The 23,545-nt window shown below is 32.1% G+C and overlaps 2 protein-coding genes across 3 annotated transcripts in view; one reads left to right on the forward strand and one right to left on the reverse strand.

Moving 5' to 3' along the window:
- LOC119575333 (zinc finger protein OZF-like) lies at positions 1-21,082 on the reverse strand. Its single transcript, XM_037922881.1, has 3 exons — positions 20,600-21,082; positions 7,952-8,020; positions 1-2,016 (listed from the first exon to the last, which is right to left on the reverse strand). Exon 3 carries the CDS (start codon positions 1,972-1,974, stop codon positions 775-777), a length of 1,200 nt encoding a protein of 399 aa, XP_037778809.1. The 5' UTR covers positions 1,975-2,016; positions 7,952-8,020; positions 20,600-21,082; the 3' UTR covers positions 1-774.
- LOC119575332 (protein ALP1-like) overlaps positions 21,065-23,545 on the forward strand; it is an 11,040-nt gene continuing 8,559 nt past the window's right edge. The window contains exons 1-2 of one of the 2 annotated variants that reach the window (XM_037922879.1): positions 21,065-21,262; positions 21,381-21,470. The gene's annotated coding sequence lies outside the window, so the exon portion shown is untranslated. The remainder of the gene's footprint in view (positions 21,263-21,380; positions 21,471-23,545) is intronic. The other variant, XM_037922878.1, reaches the window with a different exon arrangement.

The following is a 23,545-nucleotide window of genomic DNA, read 5'->3' on the forward strand; positions in this document are numbered from 1 at the left end:
TACAGCTGCAGCGGCCTCATATTTACTGCAAAATTACAAAAGTATCCGCTGCATATCACTGCTTAGAGATGAAGTCCAAAACACCCTCGCGCAGCCGGAGCTCTTAATGTAATGTTTTTTTCATGCAGGCACAGTGTTAATAAAGGGGGAATACAGGGGGGCTTGCCCACCTGTCTAGGGAATAAATAGAATGTAGGAAAGGTTAGGTTTGGATTTTGGGTTCGCATGATAGCCTGGTTTTGGGACTTCACCTCTATGGCATGTGTCGCTCTTGGTAACAAATACCATTTAAGTATGTATACATGTATATATCATATACAAACATATACATGCATTTATATTCTCTTTTTAGCACTTAGATTTTGTGATTCATTTCCTGTTGTCATTTGAATGTAGGATAATGTCCACACAAAAATTATAATAGTAATAGTAAGGTGGACATATTGGTAGATTGCCATTTAAATGTAGTATCGTGTCATGCGTTCCACAGAATATAATAGTAGTAATTAGGTGGACAGACGTTGGATGACACATGGCCTCAACCTACAGGTAGAGCACCACCTCCCATGTGCAAAAAATAGTTGTTTTCCTAATCATTCATAGAAACAGAGAGGCTTGAACTCATGAACACTAGATTACTACTCATGTTCCTTAACTCACTAATCCACTGAACACTAACATATCAATTACATTTGCAATATCTCTTCTTTATTTACACTTTCATTTGTGTTACTTGGACAACATTCTTGACTGCACCCCATGCAGCACTGCAATTTAAGATTTCTTTACATGTATTCTCCTGTGTTTCACTAGAATACTTTTCACAGAGAATGCCTTTTGACAAACCTCACAACTGTAAGGCTTTTCTTTTGTATGTACTCTGATGTGTCTGACTAGATGTCCTTTCTCAGAGAAAGCTTTACCACATACACTGCAGCAATGAGGCTTCTCCTTTGTATGTATACGCATGTGTTTCATTTGATGTCCTTTATCAGAGAAAGTCTTGTTGCATGTTTTACAACTATATGGTTTTTCCCTTGTATGCAGCCTGGTATGCGTCACAAGATGATCCTTCCTTGCAAAAGTCCTGCTACATATTTCACACTTAAAAGGCTTCTCCCTTGTATGCACTCTCATATGGCTTATTAAATAATCTTTCCGTGAGAAGTCCATGCTACATATCTCACAAATAAAAGTCTTTTCTTTTATATGTACACTCATGTGTCTTGAGAGATGCCCTTTCTCTGAGAATGGTTTGCTACATACTTCACAACTGAAAGGCTTCTCTTTAGTGTGTATTCGCATGTGTTTCACTAAGGTGCCTCTCTCAGAGAATGCTTTGCTGCATACTTCACAACAATAAGGCTTTTCCTTGGTATGTAATCGAATATGATTCACTAGATGATCCTTTCTGGCAAATGACTTATTACATACATCACAGCTATAAGGCTTCCCTTTCATGTACACTCTTTTGTGCATCCCCTGATTACTTTTTGCTGTGTATATTTCATCACAATCCTCATTCTCACATGGGAGTGGTAATAAAGGATCTTCATTCATAAGTTCCTTATTTTCATATTCACAATCATCAAAATTATTTCTACCTGTTTTGTTAAAACCTTCAATATCTTCAGAATATGGAACCTCATCTTTGATATCTACATCATTTTCAATCTTTATATAGATATTATTTTTTTCATAAATGCAAATATTTTCAGTTTTCCCTTCAAAAGCACTGTTATTTTCAACTACATTGTCACTATGTCTACTTTCTTCAGATGCTGAACATTCACCTTCGTTATTTTTGTCATTTTCCACTTTTATATAGATACAATCAATTTCCTTAATTTCTTTATCTATTTCTTGGTAATTCTCATCACCAAAGTCCATATTGTTTTCTACCTTAATTTTAATTCTTTCAGGTGTCTTGTCATGCAGCAATACACTGTGTTCATCACAGTGTTCTTCATCCATGATGACAGGAGGTTGCCCACCGAAGCAATAATGAGGATTTTCCTAGAAGGAATAAATGCAAATATTAATGTTGGTCATCTCAGAACTGTATTTTTCATTGAATGGGTCTTTCAATAATTATGATACTGATAGATATAAATCAGAAAAATAACAATTCTGATAGGAGCACCCTGGACCATACTGAACACATCAGGGTGCATGTGCAAAAATCATAAAAACAGATAACATAAAATTACCCAGTCTCTATACTCTTGGCTGTGTCCCAAAGAATGTTGTAGGTAATTATGCTAAAAAAAATATTTTAGCCTATTTTTGAGGGGCTACAATTCTTGAACAAATGCGGCCAGGAATAAGCAAGTGCACAGCTGTCTAGCATTCACAACTTATAGCAGGCTTAACTGCACTTGACATCATCCCAGAGTATGGAGTGATTTTCCATGATGTAACAGGATGTCATTCTGAACATTAATGGGTTAAATGAAATCATGGATTTCAAAAATAATCTTACATTTTATGAAAAAGAACAGATTTAGCAAGACCGTACAATCTAATTCAACCAGTAATAATATGACATACAAAAATTATCAGGTTATTCACCTGCAAAATATCACTTATCATTGTAGTAACTTCCCCCCCCAATCCCTTGCTTGTTGTTGTTGTGTGTGGGGGGAGGGGGTAGGAGATGGGGCTGAGGCCCAATGTAGGGGATCACCCCTACCTTGGACCTCAGCCCTTGCTTCAATTAATCTTTTCTTCTCTCCCTTTCCTTTTCCTTCTCTTCTTCATTCCCTTCTTCTGTCCACTTATTCAGTCATCATTTTTACCCTTTTTGCCACAATACTTTACCTTTAGTGCTATATGACCTTTATTTATTACTGTAGTAACTTACCAAAAATTTACAACTATTAAAATAATAAAGAATAAGTAAAGTTCTACTGTTGTTGTCCATAATAAATCAAATTAATTTTGAAAAAAGAAAAAAGAAAAAAATTATATATATATATATATATATAATATAATATATATATATATATATATATAATATATATATATACATATATATATACATATGATACAATATATATATATATATATATGAATATATATATAATTAATAATAATATAGATATAATAACAATATATATATTAATATACATTATTATATAGTATATATATATATATAATATACATATATATATGATAGTATATTATAGAGAGAATAGATATATATATAATAAAAAATAAAAAAAAAAAAAAAAAAAAAAAAAAATAAAAAAAAAAAAAAAAAAAAAAAAAAAAAAAAAAAAAACAAAAAAAAAAAAAAAAAGAAAAAAAACAAATAAAAAGAAAAATAATATATAAAAAAAAAAAAAAAATATAAAAAATTTTATAAAAATAAATATAATAATATAATTATAAATTTAATACAAATAATATATAGAAAAATTTAAAAGAAATAATATAAATATAAATATATATATATAAAAATTTTATAATAAAAGAAAAATTATATATATATATATATTAAAATATTTATATATTATATATTATATATATATATATAAAATATATTAAATTATATTATATAATAAAATAAAATATATATATATATATAATAAATATAAAAATTATAAAATATACATATTTATATAAAATATATATAATAAAATAATATATATAATTATATAAATAAAAAAAAAAAAAATAAAAAAAATTAATATATTAAAAATAAAAAAAAAAAAAATTTTTAAATATAATCTATATATAAATAAATAAAAAATAAATTAAAAATATATAAATATAAATAATAATATATTTATAATATTATATTATATATTAAAATTTAATTATTAATTATAAAAAATATATAAAAAAAACATATATAAATATAAAATAATATAAATAAAAATATAAATATATTATATAAAATTTATTAAATATTTAAAAATTTAAAAAATATATATAATAATATAAAAAATTAAATAAAATTTTAAAAATATATATTAATAAAAATAATAATATATATATTTATTATATATTTTTTATAAAAGAATAAAATACATAAAATTTTATAAAAAATATCTATTTTAAAAGTTTTGTATAAAATTTTTAAATTAATAAATTATATTTATATATATATATATAAATAATAAAAAATATAAAATATATATATTTTTTTTAAAAATTTTTTAAGATATAAATATATATAATTAATATAATAATATATATATATATATTTATAATATATTATATTATTTATATATAAAATTATAGATATAATTATTAGATATAAAAAAATAGATATTAAAATTTTGTATATATAAATATATAATATATTATTTTAATATATATTAGAAATATTAAATATAAAAAATAATACATATTGTATAAATAAATATTTTAGATAATTATATAAATTTATAAAAAAATTATTAATATTAATAATATTAGTTACTATATTATATATTATATAAAATATTAAATATATAAAATTTAATGAATATAATAGTAAAAATTATATACAAAAAATATATATATAAATAATAAAATATATATATAATATATATAAATTAAATATATATATAATAAAATATTATATATTGATATAAAATATAAAAAATACATATATAAAAATATAATATATATATATATAAATAATATATATATATATATATTATATAATAATAATACTTATTTTAATAATATATAATTATATATAAAAATATATATATAAATTAATATATAAATATATATAAAAAATTTATATAAATTTTATAATATATATACATATATACATATATATAATATAATATATAATTTATATTTTTAATAAAAATATACTAAAACTTTATATAAAAAAAAATTTTAATATATAATATAAATTTTAACATAATATCATATATACTATATATATTAAATATATAATAATATCTAAAATTATATATATATATATAAAATTATATAAAAATATATATACTTAACAAAAATATAATAATATATATAATATTTAAATATATATAATATATATAAAATTACATATAATTAATAATATAAAATTTATATAGTAATATAATAATAATATAAAATATCATATATATTAATATACAAAATTTTATTATATATAATTAATATATATATAAAATTAATATATACAATTATATATATAAATATATAAAAATACAATATATTATATATAATATATATATATAATATATTTTTTAATATATATATATATATTTTATATATATATGATATATTATTAATTATATATTATATATTTTATTTATATATTAATAATTTTAAATAATTATATTAATATATACTTTATTTTTAATTTATTTTAATTTTATCATTTCTTTTAATATAAATATATCAAAATAAAATATAAATTTTATTATTATATATATTTTAATAATTATATATATATAAAATATTAATTAATAATATATTATAATATACTTTTAATATAATATATTATACATATAAAAACTTAATTTTTTTTTATATATAATTATAAAATATTTTAATATTTTTATATACATAAAAACATATATAGCATATATAACATTATATAAATATAGCAATATTCATATATATCAATTATACAAAAATTACTAATATACATATATAATATATATATATATATATATATATATATATATATATATATTATATTATACTATTATATATATATACATTTTAATATATATATATTTATATATATTATATATATTATATATAATAAATATATATATTATAATTAAAATATATTTTCATTATTTACCCTTACATTCTGAGTCTGTAAATAAAAAATTTCTATGGGGTGTATTTTTTTGGTATTCATTAAATTTGAGGGCAGAATATGAGAAAAGCATTCTATATAATCAAAGGGGATTTTGTAAAATAAGGTATTTTTTTAACCTTTTCCCGACGGTAGATTCAATTGGCCCGGGCTCACGCCAGGGGTTTTAATCGTACCCTGCTGCGCGACCGCTCACCCCCAATACCAGATCCCTTGCCTTTTTCGTAATATAAGAGCCTTTGTTTTTATTTTTTAAAATTTTTTTTTCTAAGGGCTCTATTTCCCTGTTTCCTGATAATCAATACTGTAGGATATTTTTTTTGTTATATAGACTCCATGTTTTATCATTATTCCTGATTCAAAAAAAAATGGATTTGAGCAAATGGAGTTGCAATGTGAAGCCCGGGATGGGCACCTTGCCGGGCCCTCTTAGGAGGGGCAAAAAGGCCCAAAAAAAAAGGTTAGGAAGCCATGGGGTAGTTCAGGGTGCATGGAGGGGAATTTAAAATCCAAACCCGTTAGGGGAAACTGGATAGAAGAATTCCATGAACAGTGTCATTTTTAGCTATTTTTTGGGCCCCCGCATTAATTGGAGCCAAGAAGTCTAGGCCTAATGGTTAAGTGATGGTTGGCAATTGCTTAACCCCATCATGGAAAATCGGAGCCCGGAGGATTGAAAGGCAAAGAGGGGTAGTGGCCCATTGTACCATTATTAATTTTGAATCGGCAGCTATCAGACGTAACCGAACTCTTAGAAAATTTAAATGATGGTAAATTTGAAAAAAATTTGGGAAAAAAATATTCGTGAAAACAACAAAATACCTTTATCAGGTTTGATGGAAATGCAAAGATGGTTTGGGATCCATCTTGTTTCAAAAAAAATTGTTTGCCCAGTTTTTTCAAAAAAAGATCTTCAAAAGTTTTGGATATTGTGGCATACATGAGGGGTTTTTAATTCTCTTGAAGATTTTTAAAACCATTCCTGGGTTTGTTTTTTTCGGGAAAACCCGTGAGATTAAAATAAAATTTTTTGGATAGTTTTAAAGTCAACTGCTAAGTGCTTATCCTTTTTCAAAAGAGGAAGTCCATCGCCCAAAGGCGCGGGCCTATAAATATTAAATTGTCGGCACTCAGTGTCAAGTGTTAGGGTGCAAATTTCATTAAAAAATTCTGCTTTCTTATTATCAAATTTGGAGTTACATGAATCAAATTCTTTGAATGAAATCCCTTTATACTCAATCATTTCAGTTGTGGCCCAGAGGGGACCAAGTCAAAAACCCTTGGGGTTTAAATATAAAACCAGGTAGCACAAAGCGAGCCGTGAAACGTTATCTTTTTGAAGCACTTTTACTCTTTTTGTCCCTTCGGTTAGTCAAGCAAACGCGCTGCAACTTGGCATCTTCGATGGACGGCAGCCCCGTACATACATTGTTTACATTAGGGCTTTTGGACCTCCTAAGATGGTGGAAATCAAATTTGGTGGGCTTCAGAGTTTCTGGAGATGGAACAATGGGTTGCTCAATCGTCCTCTTTTGAGATCAGTGCATTATTTGCTCTATAGTCTGAATAAAATAAGCAGTGGGGGGCATCTAAGTTGAAAACCGTAGGTTTTGTTGTATTTTTTTTTTTTTTTTCAAGTTATTTTTTTTGTAATTTTTTTCAACAGGTTTTATTATCCTTTCCCTACGATATACTTTTTTTGTTTCAGTGTTTTAACATGTTTTTTTTTTTTTTTTTTTTTTTTTTTTTTTTTTTTTTTTTTTTTTTTCAAAAATACATATTGGTATTTTCCCATGGTTTTACATCATCACTTCATGAATACTATATAATATCTCTGGCCAATGTAGTCGATTACCGACATAATTTTTTTACGCTAACCTCGGAAGCCCGAGAAGCCTTTATCAAATGCACAGTATAGGAAAAATGAGAAAAAGTGTTAAAAACTACTTAATCACATTTTCAGTAGCAAAAAAATATTATTTTGCCGTAATTGTAACAAAAAAAAAACTCTATGGCATGGCCATTCATACACCATGGCATGTACATATATGCCCCCAGCAGATAGTCCAGCCATGCCATGGCATGTACATTTCAGAAGACAAAAGAAAATCTATTAAATGATTTTTCACTATGTATATGGCTTAGAGGTCCCCTTTTCACACAGGGGTGACTTACCAAACTCAACAATTCCTGTAACTTGCACTATGCTGGATATTTGAAGAAGTATCAGGTGCTGTTCAAATCCTGCAAAAAGAAATACTTTAAGACATTTGACCATAATAGCTATTTCATTTTTACACCATGCTGCCAGGAAATTTATTGCTTACTGTAATACTGTTTTGTGAAATATGTCTTTACACAAGTGCTTAGCCATAAGGGAGCCATTTAGTAGACCTTGTAACTTTTCCTAATTTTGCCTGGCCTCATTTCAGGAAAAAAATTTGTTTACTAAAGCTATCAATATAATTATTATAGACAAAAACTATAATGCTATTGATATTATTAACAGCAATACAAGGTATCAGAAAATATTTCCAAAAATTAGTGACTTGGTATATGTGAAGCCATCTCTGTGTAAAGACAGTTAATAAACTTAATTCACTATGGGCATGGCATATACACTATGTATATGCCATCCCCAGCAGCACATTTTTTTTTTTTTTTTTTACAACACACTTTACAACACATTCATATTTCTAAAATAATTGCCTTTATCCCTTAGAGTCTGCGGATGCACAATTGAGTATGTTTAGACTCATCACTCAATCCAATCCAAGTCAGTTGAGAATGAAAGTCGGTTCAGCACAGCCCCTAAAATACTGACAGGCTCAATGCCCATTTTTTTCACTGTTAATGAGAGTAAGGGTGTAGGGATATAATTCTGGTACTGTTTCCTTTCACATATTCCTGGAATCACCAATGGTTCACTAAGGGATGTGTACTATAGACATGCCATTCACAATGATCTATAAATTCACTTTTCATATAATTATACTATGAACAATTATATTTACAGATTAAAGACATATTTATTAATACATTCTTGCTAACCCTCCATTCCCCCTCTCCCTATTGTTGTTTCTCTCCTTTGTTCCCCCTTCACATCCCTCTCTATTCCAAGCTTCATTTCCCTTTTCCATTTGTCTAATAGTTCACTGACAGCACACTATAGCCATTATGTTTGCTTATATGTAATGAAAATTTGTGTAGTATAGTACCAAGTATTCTACTTGAATATATGTACAACCCTGAAGAATATGTAAGTGGTGATATTTGTGGCTTCAAGTGAACTCAAAGATAGGTCACTGAGTACTAGACTTACGAGAAAATTTGCTACTACAGTTCAATCAATTGGAGCAAAATTCAAGAAAGATCATAGACTCTGAAATTTGTCTCTGACATAAAAATTCTTTAACTCCGAGATTTTATCCGACTCCTCACAAAAACGTCTGTAATACCTAATTTTTGTCTGTGACTCAGCCAATGTTTAAGATAGGTCTGGAAGTGTTCCACACATGCAAGCACAATCTTTCAAATTGTCCTTATGAGATGCTCACAACAATATTGCAATTTTACAGTTGTTAAAGATAACTCTGCACAAGAAATTTTATGGAAAACTTTTGTGTCTTTTTTACTTATAGCCAAATAAAAACTGGAACATTTCCTCCTTGGTTGCTGCAGTTTTCTTGTAATACATACAAATTGTGCTGCATACCTTCTCAGCTGATGCAATCATAACAAATGTAGAGGGTGCCATGTAAACATGAACTAGATATTCAATAAGTAATATCAAAGTCATTATATATTTGAGATTCGCTGCAATAGAAATTTACTTCATTATTAGTCAAATATTATTACAGGGTCATCTAGAATGTAAATATTAGTTTTAGTTAGGTGTTAAGTTTGAAATGTGGCACAGTGCAAGTAATAGACAAAATCGCTAAGGATATCAGTCTTCATATCAAGTCATTGCAGTCGTTTCCTTTTATTCCCAAAAGAATACAATATATTTCTAATGCATGAGTATATAAAATTCACTGAAAATCAAAGGGGGGAAAATTATTGTTCAAAATTATCAAAAGTTCTTCCTGTTTAAAATTAAAACTTTATCAGCTATTAATTGGTTCTTTTGCGGTTGTTTACCACACATTGAAGTTTTGGTATTAATGGAAATGACACCTAATACCAAAAATGAAGAATCTGACATTGCCATCTGCCAGAATGTAACATTCTATGACACTTTTCTTCTATAGTATTTCCTTTGCAAACTAATAATAAGGGTAGTAGAGAGTGTAAAACTCAAAAATTCCAGATGCTACATAACACATACTCTTCCAGTGGTGGTGGAGAAAAAAAAAAAGACACGAAGGTGACAAAACAAATCAAATCAAATAAGCCAATGGGAATTGAACTTGACCGTGAGGTGAAAATAGACACTAGCAACCAGTCTATTAAAGTTGATACGATTTTTAATAGATAAGCATTCAAATCAATTCCATCATGGCTAGGCTGTGTATAAGGTGATGTTCTGCCTTTAACATGGCAATAAAGAAGAGCAACAGATAGTGGTCACAATTCCCACCAATAGTGGTGACAAGGATTTTCACAATTAACAGGCTGGGCATTGCAGATCTATTGGCCAAGGTAAGAAACTATCAGTGTGAGATCCCAATATTTGCCCAGGCTTTGTTCTGCCAGATTATACAAGGTGAAGATTTTGTAGGGTGGGGGGTAGCAGCCCCATTTAAAAGGGAAATAGGTGACATAGCACCCTATATACCAACAATGTGTGTCAGCAAAGCATAGTTGCCTGGGCTCTATCCTGCCATAACATACAATGTTTAATGCTTTAATAAATGTGTTAAACATCAAAGATCATACAAGCTTCAAAAAGTTTGTGGAAAATACAACACACTTCTGCAAACATTGATACCAGCCTTTAAGTCTGCCTGAGTAAAATTGCAGGTCATGTGATCTGAACCGTGTCATAGCAGCTCATTACATTTTCAACCAATGGAAAATTGGTACCTTTCAATTATTATTTTAAGTTTGGAAACAAAACGTCAGATGGGGCTAAATCAGAGCTGTAAGGTGGAGGTCAGACGTAGCACAGCTCGTTTGCCAAGTGCTGTGAGTGGGTGCATTGTCATGGTAGAAGACAATACTTTGATGCAGCTTTAAAGGGCCTTTTTTCTGATTTTTTTTTTTCTTTCTTTTTTTTTTTTTGAGTTTTCTCAAAACACATTCATAATAAGCAGATGTAATTTTTTTCTTACTCTAGAAAATAAAAAGCCAAGGTTGGTAGCCCAAGTTGTTATCGCCGACTGGAGAAGTTGACAGAGAGCTGGTACAGTGATGACTGGATTCCTGGAGGTTGATCAGAAACTAACCAGTAGAAGAGGCAAATCTGACATAGAAGGTGAATTCAGAAAGGAATGACTTTATGAAAACACCCATGTTTCTGCAAATGCCATGGAAGGACAAATGTTGAAGGATATGGTGCTGCCATGTGGTATCATATGCCTTTTCAAGATCAAAGAATGTAAATGCAAATGCAATGTGTGTTTCAAAATAAGCAAGAGGAAGGGTACCAGGTTTGTTTGGTTTTTAAAAGGGTAGAACAAGGACTTCTTGTACTACCTTTAGAGAGAGGAGTATTTTCTAGGGTTCTGCTTAGGTAGTTTTGGCCATAAATGAAGAATTTTTTATGAGGAGGTGAAGAGGAGATATGCATCTGGGAAGGATTGTGGTAGAAGATGGGGTGAAACATATGGATATGCAATAGTTAAGGTGAGGAGTAAGGAGAGACATAGGGAAGTTGTGGATATTGGAAAAAGGATTTGACCGGGAGATAGGGGGAGTAGAGATAGAGAGCTCTCAGAAAAAAATAATTCTCACCCAGAAATTGGTGTTAGGTGTCCAAGTTTAATAAAGGTTTTGTTATTCACATCATTTCCGATCACATGTAACTATGATTTTGTTATTGGATTGTGAAATATATAATTCAGGCCTGTATAACTGCCCATTCTATACTGACTGAACTTTTTAAAAATCCTAGGTGCTCAATACTTAGCCTAGATCATACCATTTATTTCATATATTACTATTAAAGTTTTTCAACACCTCCCATATAATGCAACAGACATACCTGTCCATGGTCTGATCAGAGTTGCAGTAAAGTGCCAATTCCTTCTCGATGTTGTTTTATTTTACTTCATTTGTAATCATAATTCCTTTCTCGAGTTATCTGCCTCTTAATTTCAGCGCACAAAACAAAACTTAAAGTTGTATAATCTTGGTTATTGCAGTCAGTTAACTGCTTCTTTCTTGTTACAGGGATTTTGACTATTGTTGTGTATATCCCCTGGATTCTTTTCTTTTGAGCTTCTTGATTCTTATATTGTAAAAATTTCTTTCTTTCTAGGAAATTCTTTGTCTCAACATGTAGTACTTTAATATTCACAGATGATCTGCACCAGTAATTAATAGATTTATATTAATATCTTATATATTAACTTATCTGTGAGCTTGTTTTATTTTCATTCTGTGAGAGTTGAATCTTGGAGAGTGTAGTGACATGTGTTCAGCTGTTTCTTTAGTGACTCCTGCGCCATCTGCAGATTGGGTCATTTTCCATTTTTATTCTGTGTAGATGCAATTTTAGTCTTCTGTCATCGGTTGTCATTTATTTACTTATTTATTGAAAATTTTCTGCCATGTCAATATCTAAGGTGTATACAATACATAGCAATAGGGTGGGGCTTGGGGGCAAAGCCCCCAAGTAAAGCTTTTTGTTCAGGTAATGTTTGTGGATTTCCAGAACAGTCAATGGTCAAACCAAACAAATGTACCATCAAAGGTTACACAGCATTATGATAGAGTATTGTGGCAAAAAGGGTAAATATGAGTTAATGATTTGGATAAGTGGACAGAAGGGGATATACAAGAGATGGAAAAGGAAAGAGAGAGAGGAAAAGGCCCTGTAAAATTAGGGCTGAGGCCCAAGGTAGGGGTGATCCCAAACATTGGGCCATTTCATTTCCCTCTTTGTGTGTGTGTATGTTGAGAGAGTGTATTTGTTTTTGTATTTCATGTGATTTCTTTATAATTTAATAGTTTGGAGTTTTATATTAGTTGTAGTGATGATTGGGAGTCTGTTAGTATTACTGTGCAAGTTAGTTTGTTGTTTATTCTGTAATTCAATCCTTGTTTTATGGCAAATAGTTCTGTATGAATGACTTCTATTTTGTGAGGTAATTTCCAAATAGTATTTATATTCATATTCTGGATAAAGATTGCTCCTGAGGCTGATTCTGGTTCCTTTATATACGAGTCATCAGTGGAAATTCTATTAATTTTTTTTACGAGTAGTATTCGTTAATTCTTGGTAATGCTTTTGAATGATTATTTGGGGAGTATGGTTTGTAATATTGAACATAATGTTTGTTTGTATGTTCTCTGATTTGTCATACCATGGGGGTATTGGGATATTTAATACTATATTTGGAGTTATGTCTGTCTAAGTTTAAGTTTGATCTTGTTTCAGTAACTCTTTGTACTGTTGACCTTTTGTCTCTGTGAAAGTGATATTTTTTTAAGTAACTTGTTAATTGCTGTCTTGCTGGCAATGTATTTGGTTTATTTAAGATTTTTGTCATTTGTATGCATCCAAGTTTTTGTCTGTTAGTGGTGGTAGGTTTGTCAACACTTGCAGAGCAATGATTGGAGCTGATCTAAAGCATCCAGTAGCCGGTCTTAATGTTTTATTTTGTTTCAGTAAAGCGACGTTTGTGGATTTCCTGAATGGTCAAAATAAACATATGTACCAGACATCAAAGGTCACACAGCATGAAGAAGGAAAAGGGAAGAGGGAGAAAAGACCCTGCAAAGTTAGACGAGGTGAGGGCTGAGGTCTCTGGCAGGGCTGATCCCTATACTGGGCCTCAGTTTCTGCCTCCTAACCCCCCCACGGCAACAATGAGCACAGGATGGGGGGGGGGGGGTTATATTCTATATACCTTTTGCAGCTCTGTAGATTATTATTCCAATTTTCTATTTTTGGTTCTATGTATATTTTATAGAAATTAATAGTTTCTCAGTTTGCTCCCCAATCAAATGAAGCCAGTTTTTTCATTAGGTTTATTCTACTTAATATTTCTTCCTTTAAGTTTTCTATATTTTTTAGTTTGGGGTATCTTATGTTCAGCCTAGAATTTTATGACTTGATTTATCTTTTTATTTGAGAAACACATTGTTTTAATTTTTGTGAAGTTTATTGTCAAATCCCAATTATCATCCCATTCTTTTAGCTTTTACAATTCTTCTGTTTTACTAGAGGCCTTCTTATTACTTGTTACTAGGGTTATGTCATCTGCATAAACTTTTTCAACCCCTTCTGATAACTCTAGGTCATTTATCAATACAATAAATAATACTTGACTTATTGGTGAGCCTTTGGGTATGCCACTCTTTTCTCTCTCTTCTCTCTAGGCATTTTTTTTCTACAAATGTTTTATGTATGTGGTTATCTACTGTGTGCAGTGTGTCAATGGTATTTCTATTAGGCATAAATCCTATCAAATCTTTATCTAGCTTTTTGTTATGTCCTAACTATTTTGTTCATCTTTTTGGTATATTATTTTCACATATTTTACCAATGCATGAAATTCTGCTCATTATCATCATAGCTTATTGAGCCATCACTCAATCCATCTCCCAGCGTTGTCATTAGCCTCCTTGAGATCTTCGTCAGAGACTCAAGAGCCTAATGAACATTCATTCTGGATGTGGTGGAGAATCTTTGTTGGTTCAGCACATGGGCATTCAGCAGACAGTTTCATTCCTGCCACAAAAGACTATTACTGGTTTTTGAGACCTTAGCTCGGGGACAGTTCAGTGACCCAATTTCTCTTAAGGATATCCATGCCAGTGGGCTGGGAATCACTTTGTTTCATCAAAATTTTGCAAATAAACCTGTACGAGCCTGCTTCTGAAGGATTTTTACCCAGTTTTATGACAGGATTTATTATGACACTATTTAGTGAGTGAGTATTCTCCTCTGATCCAATGTGAGTTAAGTTTGCTTAATAGTGATTCTAGTATATTGAGGATGTTCATATAAAATTCAAAATGAATTTCATTTGGGTTAAATTTTATTTATTCATTTATTGAACATTTTCTGCCATGCCAATATCTAAGGTCATTAGTGGTGTATACAAAATATATAGATAGGGTGGGGCTTGAGGGCAAAGCCTCCATGTAAGAAATTTTTTTGATTCAGTAAGGCAATGATTGTGGATTTCCAGAATAGTCAATGGCCAAAACGACAAATGTACCAGACATCAAAGGTTACACAATAACACAGTTATGGTAAAGTATTGGGTGAAAAGGGTAAATATGAGTTAACGACTTTGATAGGTGGACAGAAGAGGATGAACAAGAGAAGGAAATGGAAAAAGAGAGAAGAAAAAGGAAAGAGGGAGAAGAAAAGACCCTGTAAAATTAGTTCTGGTGAGAGCTGAGGTCCAAGGAGGGGTGATCCCTACTTTGGGCCTCAGGCTCCACCTCCTATGCCCCCCCATGGCAACAACAAGGGATTGGAGGATCTGGGCCAAAGGATTTTTAGTTTTTGGCATTTTTTATATTTTTAATCATTTTAATCATGGGATACAGTTGGCAGGCCCATGTGTCCGACCGACGGCTCCGCTGTGAGACTGGCAAGCCTGTCTCTTAATTTTAGTGAACTGTAAATCATATAGCTTGACTGAGTTTATCTTTTCTTATTACTATATAATTATTTAGATTAAATTTATCTATTAAGCAGATTTCATTTATGACTATTTTTCCCAGATTTTCTTTGTGCATTAGATTGAGAGCGAAGGAGTGTGCCTGGTGGTTCACCACGGCAATCTCTGGTCGGTTCACAGAAGTCAAAAACCTGATGGACCCAGATGCTCTGTGGGAGTCCATGTGCAAAACACTTAAAGCAGCATAGGAGTCTATTGGCAGATGCCCTAGGGCAAGGCAGAATTTAGTTTATGACCTTAACCCATTCGCCCCGGAATTTTTCGCTCGTCTGCAGGGTCTTTTTTCTGGCGCAGCGTGGCTGCACAAAGACCATCATATCAATTTTGCAGGAATCTGGCCATAGATTTTGTAGTAAAGTTGGGTTTTATATAAGGGTAATGTGTAGAAACTGCACTTTTCTCATGGTGTTTTCTAGGCATCTTTTCGCCTTTGTATTGAGGAGATGTACTGAATCGCTTCCAAGTTGTCTCTATTAACAGATGACATCAACAATTTGATGCTAAATTTAGTGTTGTTTTTGAACGAGAGGTAAAAGGATGGACTTAGCCGTTTTCATTTTATTTTTTTCAAACATTCAAATGAAGCAAAATATGAAGCACAGCAGCAAGCCAAATATCACTTTGATACTCAGAAGTATTGCATTGCCCATATGAGAGATCAAACCACGTTTTTTTATTTCATTCAACAGAAAAGGAAGAAAAGCAGAAGTGAATGTAGCTTCACTTTGATGTTCAAAAATAGCTTTGTATTGATATGTGAGGTCACACTGTGTAAGTTTAGTGTTTTTTTGTTTTTTTTCGTACAAGACTTGTAAGAGAGAATATAGTTCACACCTTCCATGGCTGCGATCATTCTGCTGGAATGAGCCTTCGACTGACCTTTTATTCACATGACTAACCAATCAGGTCACACCATGTGTGACCCGATCCACCAATCAAAGCAATTACTAGTTTCCAGCCAGTCAGGTCAAGGTACATCATAATCACACAATCTAGTGTGAATAAATCACATGATTATACGTCATAATTAATTATGTTGTAATTACATATGTCATAAATTACATATGTCACATAATTATCAACCAATCACATAAGACTAGTAGCAGAGCCATCTATTAGGTAAAAAAAAATGATAATAATAAACAGTCAGTCTGCAGTCAGTCATCATGGCAAAAACATGTGCCAAACGTTATGTGACTCGTAGAAGCCATCGCAAGATTAGATGCCATACGTGTTGGGGTCCATTGAGAGCACGGCAAGAATAGATGCCACATTGGGCGAATAGGTTAAAGATACTTTTGTTGTCTTTGTCTAGGAAAATTCCTCTTCATATCCTTCCTTATTACCATTTTTGTTTTTTTGTTGATTACTGGGATAGGTAGTGACCACATAATTGGTGAGTTTACCATGTCTATTTGTTTGAAGTTTGTTTTAGTTGTTTTCTTTTTTCTAAGTTCTGTTTATCAGTATTTGTCTTGTCGTGTCATTTGTTGTGTATGTATGTTCACCTGAATTGTTTGGTACTGTAATCAATGCTGCACTAAACACGTTCACTTAACACACTGTCACTTATGTAAATGTCAAAAAGTTTCACTGAATTTCCACTATACTGACTTAAAAACTCATGATAACACTAAACACACAGTGACTACCGAAGAATAGTTAGGGAATTGTCAAAACCCCCCGTTGGGAAAATGTGCATGCACGAAGTTATTTAAAAATTTTAATTCATTACTGCGATGTTTTATTTTTTGTAAGATTACATAAATATATAAGACGCCAAAATATAGTGGAATTGATGGGTATAAACGAGTAGTAACACACCAACTATTTGGCATGTCCCAGTAATGAATCATGCAGTCAGTTTATTGCTCGAGACCATGGAGTAAACATATTAAGCAAATTAGAAAAAAAATTGCTTCGAGGTAGGAAGATTAATATGCTTCTTATAGCCACAATATGTGAGTGCACTCATTTTTTTTACTTTCATGGTGTTAAATACATCATATATAATGGGAATATATAAATATATTTTTAAGATACAGTATGCATTGTTATCTTCCAGTTTAACTAATTTCTTTCCAAAAGATACAGTATGCATTGTTATCCTCCAGTTTAACCCATTTCTTTCCTAATGTTCTTATTTTGGAAAATTTTCCGTGCATGTCAACCAAGCGCACAGTAAAATAAGTGTATGGAGTGGTTACCTTAACGAAAACTAAGACCACTTTTCATCTATAGCAAAAGGTGTGCAAATTGAAAATAAGGGAGATACAGTACTGAGAAGAGTGAAGATCACCCCTTCATTTTCTAAGTCCCTTCCATGTTTACTTTGCGAGAATCAAAACAAATGTGACGCGGAACTCATTACCAAGTAGTCCTTGTATTGCTACACGCTCGTGCGAATGAATATTTTGTCATTATCAGCATCCCTTTTCTCGAATTCATGTATGTAATGTGTTCTTTTCCTTTTATTGTTCCTCATTTACGTGTTTAGGTAAGTATTTATGCTATTCTGTACAATAACCATGTGCACATGCATGTTTTGACACCTGGAGATTTGACAGGCCAGCAAGCGCCATTATGTCGAGAAACGCCGGTGAGCAATGCTTTATTTCAAGTGCTGCGTCGATTCTGGGTCATTTTTAAAGCCCTTTTGTGGATATACTGGACAAATTGACATTCGTTTCTATCACAGCCTGATATTTGAACCTACCCAGTGCCGCAAATGCTGAAAAAAGTGATTAGAAACCAAGCAATTGTGACCACAGACGGAAGTGAAGAAACGTTCGGTGTTTCGCGATATAAAGGTATGTGGTTTTACCCTGGGGGCTAGGCACATATATTACCCCTGGGGGTCCAGGGGGCTATGCCCCCTGGTTAGGCGTATATATTTCCACAGGGGGGTCCAGGGGGCAGAGTCCCCTGGCTAGGGAATATATAGATCGTAGTGTATAAATCCCACAGGATTAAGGTAGGTTGGTTTATTGGTTAGAACGCATTGTACGATTACCACGGGGGGATCTGGATTATGTGAAATCCCGTAGATTTTTGCCGAACGATGGGTTTGGTTCCCATAGAGTTTTTCCCCCCGAAAATTGGCGCGCAGGTGTGTAGAGTTTGAAAGATGGCGGCGACCTCCGTAGAATTTCATTGTCTAATTTTAAGCATTTTTTGTGCTTGTTTTACACATTTCTGTTCTCTTTTCAGAAAATTTTCCGTGCATGTAAACCAAGTGTACAGTAAAATAAGTGTATGGAGTGGTTACCTTGACGAAAACTAAGACCTTTTTCATCTATGGCAAAAGGTGTGCAAATCGAAAATAAGGGAGATATAGGACAGACAAGAGTGAAGATCACCCCTTCATTTTCTAAGTCCCTTCCATGTTTATTTCGAGAGAATCAAAACAAATGCGACGCGGAACTTATTACCAAGTAGTCCTTGTATTGCTACGTGGTTGTGAGAATGAATATTTTGTCATTATCAGCGTCTGTTTTCTCGAATTCATGTATGTAATGCGTTTTTTCCTTTTATTGTTCCTCATTTTTGTGTTTTGGTAAATATTTATGCTATTCTGTACAATAACTGTGTGCGCATAATTGTTTTGACACCTGGAGATTTGACAGGCCAGCAAGCGCCATTACGTCAAGAAACGCCGGTGAGCAATGTTTTATTTCAAGTGCTGCGTCGATTCCGGGTCATTTTTAGTCCTTTGTGGATATACTGGACAAATAGACATTTATTTCTATCACAGCCTGATATTTGAACCCATCCACTGCTGCAAATGCTGAGAAAATTAATTAGAAACCAAGCAATTGTGACCATAGAAGGAAGCGAAGAAACATTTGGTGTTTTGCGATATAAAGCTATGTGGTTTTACCCTGGGGGTCCAGGGGGCAGAGCCCTCTGGCTAGGCGCATATATTACCCCTGGGGGTCTAGGGGGCTAGACTATATATTACCACAGGGGTCCAGGGGGCAGAGCCCCCTGGCTAGGGAATATATAGATCATAGTGTATAAATCCCATAGGATTAAGGTTAGGTTGGTTTATTGGTTAGGACGCATTGTACGATATCATGGGGGATCTGGATTATGTGAAATCCCGTAGATTTTTGCCGAACGAAGGGTTTGGTTCCCGTAGAGTTTTCAAAAGTTGGCACGTCGGTGCATATAGTTTGAAAGATGGTGGCGACGTCCGTAGAGTTTCACTGTCCGATTTTAAGCGTTTTTGTGCTTGTTTTACACATTTCTGTTCTCTTTTCTTTTTATTTCAGCCTGTTTTACCCCACAATTTCCCCGATCTACTTCATGCCCTTCCCTGCTATCGGGACTTATCATATCACATCAAGATTGTCAGCTGGAGAATGCAACTTTAAATATCATCAGATTCGTTGTCATCACGCGAAAACAAATCTGATGATACAAATATTGTCTGGGAAGACCCGGTTGTCATTTTTGGAAAATTAACCTTTATTTTTATGTTTTCTATATTTAGTTCTAGTTCAACTGGGAAGATTGATTCATAGTTACATAGTTGACTCTGGATTAAGGCTTCCATGAAGCCTGTATATCCAGCTCTTAATTTATAATTACACAATGTTGCTGAGCTCGTGAGGTTGGAAAGATAGCAGTGGTAGTATAGGAACAGTTTATATGTTGTTAGATGTTGGCTGCTAACATGTCCCCTGTACCACAATATTTGTATTTCGTGTGTGGCTGTGTGAGTGTGCTGTGGAAAATTTTCTCATTTTGCAGTAAATATGTGGCCAGAAAAGCTGTACCTGTGTTGTTTAATATTCAATTTCTCATGCTTGTGTTTTATTAATTAATTTCCTTCTATCCCTGTGCATCACTCTTGGTAACATTAACCCTCTATTTTTTATGCTCTATAAGATGGCAGTGTCCATTTCCCTCTATCTCTGTGCGTCGCTTAACCGTTTATTTTAATGGATTGTTGATATTTGTGGTTGCAGATCCATCTAATAAATGAATATGTACTAAAAAATTTCTTTCCTACCTCCATGTTTTAGATTATAGCTTGTTGTTGGTTGGGGTTCTTCCGGGGTTTTCCTTCCGGTGTCTGTTTTTCTGTTCTTTTGAAATTGGATTTTCTTGTTATCACTCTCTAATTCTTCTCTTGGTCACTTTGTTTGGTCCATATATTGGGCAGCGTCCGTAAGATTAGATTTCATCACAACACTCGAAAAGTCGCCGTTCCCGGAGATTCGATCGGCTGCCGTGGCTCCGTCGGCCGGGCTGCCTCTTGTCAACAAGGCCTGCGGGAAACGGACGCAATTTCCTTTAAAATATAAACAATGTTCACACAAAAGTTTTGTAACGCTTTTCCCTCATTATCCACAAGTTAAAGACTGCGTAAATCGATTAATTCTAGCACCTAGAATGCTATCTATCTGTATAAATCAACACATCAGCACAAATAAATTAGGCCTCAGGCACCAAGGTAGGCTCGTCGCTCGGGCGATCTGCGGCTGGACTGCGGGACTCGGGCGGCCGGGCCTGGCAGTGCTCCTCTTCGGGTTATAGCATGCTTACCACACTTTGCCGCTTTCTGGTTCTGGGCAGAGTGGTAAAGACGTGAAATACATCGTAGTTTTGCCGAGTATACAGAGCGGGGAATGTCCGAGAACTGGGAGTATTGATGAATTCTGGTGCATTACAGGTTTATTTATTTATTTACCTTTTAAAACAACATGACAACCATGACCAATTGCTACACAATATATATTCGTCACGGGATAATGGATTCTAATACACTTCCATCTGTAACATTTTCGCAGACTGGAAATAAGGGGCCGCTGTGTGTCGTGTTGCAAAATATTTGTCACGTCCCTTGGAATTACACCAATCGCCATGGGATCCACACTTTGGTAAGATGAGTGTTGCCTTATTTAATTGCAAGTTCCTATACAGGTCTGCAAGCTCTGCTTTACCAGAATGTGGTGGCTGGAGTGCAGCCTTTGAATTACTGTGGCTACATTGTTGATACCTGATTATCTTGTCCAAATTTATCTGTATATCAATGAGGGTCAGGTTAGTTCTGATAGAGAAAGTTATTTTATATTTTACTCTGCCTTTACACTGTTTTGTTTGTGGAACAGTGCCATGTATATTTTTACTTTAGGCATGAACTCATTAGTATGTTTAAGGACCCCCATCCTGAATTCTATTAAGGAGAAAAAATATATTTCTTATATGTACATATATATGTGTGTGTGTGTGTATGTGTATGTGTATGTGTATGTGTATGTGTATGTATATGTGTGTGTATATATATATATATATATATATATATATATATATATATATATATATATATATATATATAGATATGTATATATAAATATATATATGAAAGATACATAGTAGATAGTATATATATATAGATATATCTTATATATATATAATATATATATATATTTTATACTAATTATATATAATATATATATATATATATATATATCCTATAGGTAAATTATAATATATATGTGTGTGTGTATATTATATATGTATATAATATATGATATATATAATATATATAATTATATATATATAATCATATATATATATATATGTGTGTGTGTGTGAATGTGTGTGTGTGTGTGTGTGTGTGTGTGGGTGTGTGTGTGTGTGTCGTGTGTGTGTGTGTGCGCACACACATGGGTTTGTGTACATAAAAATCTATGTGTACATTATATATTATATATATATTATATATATTATATAGTAATATATAGAGATATTATTAGATATATTTTTTTTTTTTTTTTTTTTTTTTTTTTTTTTTTATCAATATTCTGAATTTTTCCCATTTTACTACTGCAGCATTGTTTTTCTTGTTTAGAAACTTATGATAATGCTTTCATACCAAGTTCAGATCATTTTCAAATGGGTTGATTTATTAACCCAATCACCCCGGATTTATGTTCAGTCCCTGTAGGTTTTTGTGAATTCGTTACAATTACAGATGGGCTCCACATGTGCTCCGCGTCAAGGAGTCTATCAGTAGGCCCTACTGACGATCTTGATTTCCCCCATTTCCTGAATTGGCGGGAAAATGCGGTGTTCCGTTTTAAATACAATTGATATCAAATACTGTTATTATTGTTATTAAGTTTGATATTAAAGTATTATAAAATCTGTTAATTTTAAGACAGTGACATAATGCAAAAGATCCTTTCCAAAGTCAAGGAAAAAGGGGGTAAACAGGTGCGAAAGGTAGGACTAAATAAGTGACCCCTGATGATAAGCACTTGTAGAGCCATCTATGTGCGAATACAATAAATAAACCTGTGTTACAGTGGGCATGGCATGTATTCTTGCCAAACGTGGCGATTGGGTTAATATGATTTGATTGATTTCCTACCTGAAGAATGTCCATGAGAGACTTGTCAGTTCAGAATTACTACTTTCCATTATATAGTGGAAAAAAGTTAACAAAAAAAAAGCCAATTATAATGAATTATTATTAAAGGTTTTGTCAAACAGCCTTTGAAAAGATACTGTTTCTTATGCCAGAAAAGTCTCCAGATTTTTTCAGTTGGTGCTAATTTAGTTCCATGTATTTTTCCCCTTAAATATATAATAACTTAATAGGCTTGTTTATATTCATTATTTCCATCACATATTTATTTTAAGGAATGGTTAAGAGTTGCCATCATTTCTTTCATTAGAACTTCAGGAAAGCCATTATTAACTAAGAGGTAAAAATGAATCAGAACAGTTTAAACAGTCATTGTGTTCTAAATCAGAAGAGTGAAGTGTTAAAAAAAAGCATTTGAATTAGAAAAGATGAATAGGTTTAAGGAACCTATTTGGATTATGAATGTAGCTTGATAATTTAGGATCATACTATGGTTAAAGTCTTTTAGCTGTGAATGGCATTAAACAACAGTCTGACAGATTAAAAAACTATCTGTTTATGTAGCATTGGTTTATCAACAGA

This window comes from Penaeus monodon, chromosome 7 (assembly GCF_015228065.2).
Source record: "Penaeus monodon isolate SGIC_2016 chromosome 7, NSTDA_Pmon_1, whole genome shotgun sequence".
Classification (NCBI taxonomy): domain Eukaryota; kingdom Metazoa; phylum Arthropoda; class Malacostraca; order Decapoda; family Penaeidae; genus Penaeus; species Penaeus monodon.

Bases quoted from the DNA above. Each gene is read 5' to 3' on its own strand.
- LOC119575333 (XM_037922881.1), bottom strand. From the start codon at position 1,974: ATGGATGAAGAACACTGTGATGAACACAGTGTATTGCTGCATGACAAG.